Source organism: Phocoena phocoena, chromosome 17 (assembly GCF_963924675.1).
Source record: "Phocoena phocoena chromosome 17, mPhoPho1.1, whole genome shotgun sequence".
NCBI classification, from domain to species: Eukaryota; Metazoa; Chordata; class Mammalia; order Artiodactyla; family Phocoenidae; genus Phocoena; species Phocoena phocoena.
The window spans coordinates 77,984,568-77,990,617 of record NC_089235.1 but is presented as its reverse complement, the minus strand read 5'-3'; the positions used below and the strand labels follow the sequence as shown (position 1 = coordinate 77,990,617).

Sequence of the window (6,050 nt, the reverse complement as noted above, 5' to 3'; positions counted from 1 at the left end):
GCTTTGGAAAGATGGGTGGGCAAACCATGGTCTGTGGGCCAAATGTGGCCTGCTGTGTTTCTGTATGGCCTATAAGCTAATAATGGCTTTTACATTCTGAAATGGTTGAAAACAAGGCAAAAGATTTCATGACACATTAAAATTATATAAAATTTAAATTTCAGTGTCCAGAAATAAAGTTTTCTTGAGGTACAGCCAAGCTCATTCCTGTATGTGTTGACTGTGGCTGCTTTTGAACTACAACAGCAGAGTTGACTAGTTATGACAGAGATTATGTAGCCCATAAAACTTCAAGTATTTTCAACATGGCCCTTTCCAGAAGAATGTCTGCTGACTCCTCCTCTGGAGGCAGAGAATAGCTAGATCAGTGGCTGCCAAGGTAAAGGGTAGGAAGGAGTTTAACCATGAGGGAATTTGGGGGAGGTGACAGAACTGTTGTATCTTAATTGTGGTGGTGGTTACATGACTCTGCATCTGTCAAAACTCAGAACTGTACACCAAAAAGTGGATTTTAAAATATTTTAAAATAAATTTTAAAAACAAGAGGGACAGAAAACATCAGTGATTGATTGCCTGGGGATAAGGGAAGGAACTAACTCCAGGGGTATACAGAGGAATGTTTGGGGTGATGGAACTGTTCTATATATTGATTACACAACCAACAGAATGGACATTAAAGGGTGATTCTACTGGATGAAAATTCGAACTCAGTTGGAAAAAAAAAAAAGGCAAAAGCCAAAATTTACCCTATGTGAAAAAAAATAGGGCTTATGGTTTTCTCTTGTGGACAGTAAAAACAATTACTATGGGTGTAAAGAAAGGAACAGTAAAACGAGACCTTCAATATACAAAATGCTTTATAATTTTTTAAGAAAAACGTGCTTATGCAGAGGTAGTATTTCTTACTGTATTTGATCTAATAATTTGACCTGAAATTTTTCTCCAGGAATAAAAGTATTAGAAAGTGCTCATTTTTGGACCTCCCCAGTGGTCCAGTGGTTAAGACTCTGCGCTCCCACTGCAGGGAGCGTGGGTTCGATCCCTGGTTGGAGAGCTAAGATCCCACATGCCTCACGGCGCCACCAATAAAAAGGAAAAATAAAAAGAAGAAAGTACTCATTTTAAAATTTCACAAATGTTTCCAGATAATAAGAAGGGCATTAGAATAACAGAGGGTTCTAAAACTAGTTTCATAAAACATTTCACTGTAAAAATATATACAGCTTTTAAAAAAGTAAAATTTATTTCTTTAAAGTTAAAAAAAAATGCAGTATTTGGACATATACAAAGCCATAAATTTTCTTCAAATACGAAAATTCAGATGTACCAGAGACTACACATTTAGCTAAAACGGGATCTAGCTGTTCACAAGAACGAATTTCAAAATATACATATGTGAATTTACACACTGATATTTAGAAGTTCTTCAAAATCTATCTGTAAACTAGAAAGTTAAGCAAAGTTGTCTTTGCCTCTATAGCTTACAGCTGCAGGCTGGCTGTGTCTCACGGTACGCAGCCCCTTCTTGGTCCTCTCCCACTCCAGCTGCAGTGTGGGCCTGGGGAAGAGAAGCTGCTGTCTGTGTTCCTTTCCTTTGGGCTATTTATGGCAGAGGTACATTATGCTTGGTCTCAGCCAGGAAAGAACATCATGTACGTGAAGTCTCTGAAGCGTGAACAGACTAATGCCTGCTCCAGAGCAAAGGTGCTGATCCATGAGGGTCCTCACCAGGCTGATCTCTAAAGCACTTCTTTCTGCTTTAGGATTCTGCTTCATCGTCATCAGTCTCATCGTTGTTGTCATTCTCCTCCTCCTCCTCTTCTTCCCTCTTCTCTTTAAGCGTTTTCAGATATTTACTAGCTAAAATCTTCTTTGGTAATATATCTTAAAAACATAAAGCTAACATCAGCAATGCAAATTTCAAACGTGCTAGTTCCTGCTATGACCTCTAAAACAGGTTCCAAGCCAAGTCAAAATTCAGACTACATAGCAGGAAACCAGCACTGCCTCTGGACGAAGGCTCAACACCTGTATCTATTCCAGTGACTGCAAACCACACTCTGCTCTGTGCTGGCACCCACTAGGAGCAGCCCTGCCCGACCCACCTGACACAGCGGCTGGCCCCAAGGGTCACCGGACGCTCTTTTGTAGCTGTGGTGCGCACAGCCTGTTCCACAGCAACAACTATGGGTTTCTGCTTCCCCAGCCAAGTAAGGACGAGTCTGAGGGGGTGGGCTGCCCGGCTCCCACACCCACCCAGACAGCCCCGTGCATGTGCCAACTTAATTCCTGCTCTAGGTGAACTGCATTACAAACATGCTCCACTAAACAAAACTAAAACTCTCGCCCCATGCCAGGTAAGCTCTGACACCTGGAGACAGCAGCAAAATGTCATTTTCAGTGAAAGCAGAAAAAGAGCAGGGAAAAAGCTGTTTTTTAACCAGAATGTTTCAAAGGCTAAGTACCTGCAAGAAACTGAAACGTTTCCGATTCCTCTGCGGTATCTGATAAATCGCTGTAAGTGAGTGCTTTCTTTTCTTTTCCACTGCCGTGTCTGTAGGAATAGGTGGCGAGATATTGAACAAATAGTTCCTAAAACAAAATGAGAAAGTTAAGGTGAAAGGTGTGCTTTGAAAATTTACCACAGACCTTACTTTTCAATTACATTAAGTTTAGATGATTTCAGATTATCTTGGTTCATCGAATTGCAGAAAATCACTGGAGAAAGGAGACATACGAGGTCGGAAAGAAAGCAAGGCTGAATTAAAATTGGCAGGGCAGCAGGAATTTCCCGAAAGTTTATTTATTTTGTTTGTTTGTTTGTTTGCGGAACGCGGGCCTCTCACTCTTGTGGCCTCTCCCGTTGCGGAGCGCAGGCTCAGCGGCCATGGCATGGCTCACGGGCACAGCTGCTCCACGGCATGTGGGATCTTCCCGGACCGGGGCACGAACCCGCGTCCCCTGCATCGGCAGGCGGACTCCCAACCACTGCGCCACCAGGGAAGCCCTCGAAAGTTTATTTTAGATTTCTAACTTACGAAAAATATTTAAAAGCCATACAACAAGGAATCGTGTTTGTTTGATGCCCAATCTCTAGTTAGAAGGGTTGGCAAGAGACCATCCAAAAATTCTATGCCAGGAACAGACTTTTAGTCTTGTATTTGACTACACTGTGTCTAAGGTGGTCCGCCGACAACTGTAACAGTCACTAGCTTAAAGGTAAAAAATGGTCAGCTTGCCATTCTGCCCGGACACCTTTCCGAGGGCAGCCCACCTGAGCTGAGCCCCTCTCTGTTCTACTTTAACTCCATCGAAGTTAGTCAAGGGAATAAGAAGTGCCTGCAAATCTCTTAATTCCTTAAGACCTACAGAAAGAAACTGTACAGCTATCCCAAGACCATATGATTCCCCCCCCTCCCTTAGCTCTGACCAACTCACCGCACCGGACACCGTCTACCGTCTACCGAACTAGGCGGCCTGGGAAACAGACTCGAAGGGAAGTTAAAGCAAGTGAGGGAGACTGCAGCAGAAACCTGGCCCAGGATAAGAACAGGAAGGTCTGGCCTACCTAGACCAAATTAAGAGACAAAATCATCTATCTGGACCTAGGAGGGGGCTAAAACTGAGGTCCCCGAAATTACTTCAATTCTGGCCCAGGAGACTGGGAGAGGGTGGGCGAGCGGCTGGGCCGGGTCGTACCTCCTGAAGGAGCCGCCGGCCCTCTCAATGAACCGTTTTGAGCAGCTGGGGCCCAAAGCCGCGAAACTGGCCGGAAGCGACAAAAGGAGAGGCTTTGGGGCCCGGAGTACGGTGACTGGAAAAGGAGGAGGAGACACCAAAGAAGGCCCGCGCGCCTCCACGCTACCGCCCAAGCCAAACCCGCGCGAGGAAGGCAGGGAGCGGAGTGGGCGTGGCGACCAGCGCGCGAGGGAGGGCGGGAGCGGAGTGGGCGGGGAGACGGGCGCGCGAGGGAGGGCGGGAGCGGGGTGGGCGGGGAGACGGGCGCGCGAGGGAGGGCGGGAGCGGAGTGGGCGGGGAGACGGGCGCGCGAGGCGCCGGATGGGTGGGGCGAAGAGCGCGCGCGGGAGCTGGGGCGCGCGCGGCGTGGGAGGGGAGTGAGGCGGCTCTCAAAAGGGCGCGCGCGCGCACGCGAAGGGGACTGGGCAGCTCCGCGGGGCCCGGCGGGGCGCGATGGTTCCGGGTGGGCCCCACCGCCGCCCCGCGCTCCTCACTCCTCCCCGCGCTGCCCGCCTCACCGTGGCCTTGGCTGTGAGCACCAGCGCCTCCTGGTTGATGCTGGACACCTCGGGGGAGCTCTTCATGATGACCCGGATGCGGGACAGGGGCAGCGACACCAGCCGCTGCTCGCCGCACTTCTCCTTGCCCACGACCACGTCCGCCATCTCTGCGCCCCGCCCCCGCAGCGGCAGCCCCTACCCGCCGCGAGGTGGCCGGCCTACACGGTCGGTGCGGGAGCGGCGTCCCGCTGCCCCGTGGGAGTTGTAGTGTCGGGAGGCGCGGCCGCGGGACGGACTACAAGCCCCGTGATGCCGCGCGACCCCGAGGCTGTGCAGATGGAGCGGAAGGGCGGCCAGCAGATTCGGCGGGGCGGGGCGGGGCGGGGCGGGGCGGGGGTGGGGGGCGACCGTGGGTGGGGGTTCTACCTGTGTGATGCTGAGAAGTACCATGAAGGAAAACAAAGCAGTGTAAGAAGATAGAAACCGGGTCAGTAAAGGAGAAGGCTGGGCAGCGAAGAGAGAAAAGAGCCCTGTTTATGAGAAAGCGCTTTGCCGGGGGAAAGGAGCGACAGGCAAAGGCCTTTCAAGAAGCTCAAAATGACCGCTGTGTGGACCAGGTGTGCTAGGTGAAGTCTGAGAGGTAGCCAGGGACTGAGGTCCTGTTGAATTTTATTCTAAGAAACATGGGAAGCATCAGAGGGATGATGGGCTGTGTCTTAAGTTTTCGAAAGATCCCTCTGGCTGCTCAGTGTGAATAGACCAGAGGGGAGTCGTGAGGATAGGGAGGTTGTAAGGGTGGAAGCAAAGAGATTGTAGAGTAGAAGGTGATTGCAGGTGATGAATTGGATGCCAGTGTGGCTAAGGCGAAATGAGCTAGGAGAAGAATGATGAGAAGTAGCCATGGGCCAGACCAGATAGGGCCTTGTACGTCATGGAATTCTTTCCCAGAGAGTTGGGAGGCCTGGGGAAGAGTAAGGTGGTCCCACTTAAGTTTTACAAGGAATACTCAGGTTGCCGTGTGTGAATAGACCGGAGAGGGGTGAGAACGGAGGCGGGCAGAGAGTGCAGTCAGGAAGCTGTAACGGGGATGGAGGCAGACGATGGGTTAGACTACAGTGGAGGTGGTAGAAGTAGGGTAGGATTGGGGATCTAGTTTGTAGAGCCAACGGTTATCGACGAAAATTCAATTAACTATCAAGTTAAGAAAAAAAAAAGGGATTTTATTCGAGCCAAACTGAGGATTATCACCTGGGAAGCAGATTATCAGAAAGTTCTGAGAGCTCTTCCCCCCGTTAGAAGTCGAAGGTATAGTCTGTACATTTTTGAGACAACGGATCGTACAACAAAATGACGTACTGATGTTTCACTTAAAGTTCACCAAGGATACCTAGACCAGGTAAGCACGTACAAAGCGGGCAGCAAGTCACCATGACCCCCTACAGAGCTGGGAAATAACAATGTTCTTGTAAGAAGTTACGTTGCTAGCGTCAGAAGAAAGAAAAAAAAATTGATCTTTATGGTTGAGCAGGCACTGCCATCTTTGAGGAGCGCTAACGCGTAGCGCTAACGCAGATGCATACTGCACATTAGGGAGAGAGGGACGAGGCCCAAACAAACAGAATTTTATGATGAATTTTTTTCGTTGTCCTTCCCTAAAATAGAAATTTTATTTCATCAGGGTCTTGCTAATGTGATGTGGAGTATGAGTGGAAGGATGGTAGTGCTGTTACTGAGATGGGGAACCCTGCGGGAGGAGCAAATTTAGCAGAGGCGTAGTTTGGAGCAAGTTAAGTCTCAATTGCCTGTGAACCC

General features: G+C 49.2%; 1 protein-coding gene across 1 annotated transcript; it reads right to left on the bottom strand.

Annotated features, from left to right (window-relative positions):
* Positions 1 to 1,232: 1,232 nt before the first annotated feature.
* On the bottom strand, positions 1,233 to 4,440 carry CHRAC1 (chromatin accessibility complex subunit 1). The gene is made up of 3 exons (XM_065895646.1): positions 4,257 to 4,440; positions 2,466 to 2,592; positions 1,233 to 1,884 (listed from the first exon to the last, which is right to left on the bottom strand). The coding sequence occupies exons 1-3, from the start codon at positions 4,401 to 4,403 to the stop codon at positions 1,760 to 1,762; spliced, it is 399 nt and encodes a 132-aa protein (XP_065751718.1). The 5' UTR covers positions 4,404 to 4,440; the 3' UTR covers positions 1,233 to 1,759.
* Positions 4,441 to 6,050: the final 1,610 nt, after the last annotated feature.

Excerpts from the sequence above, each read along its gene's own strand:
- CHRAC1 (XM_065895646.1), bottom strand. The coding sequence starts at position 4,403 with ATGGCGGACGTGGTCGTGGGCAAGGAGAAGTGCGGCGAGCAGCGGCTG. Across the intron at positions 2,593-4,256 it reads TGCTCACAGCCAAGGCCACG|GAACTATTTGTTCAATATCT; the intron begins GTGAGGCGGGCA and ends ATTTTGTTTTAG. Across the intron at positions 1,885-2,465 it reads AACGTTTCAGTTTCTTGCAG|ATATATTACCAAAGAAGATT; the intron begins GTACTTAGCCTT and ends TATGTTTTTAAG.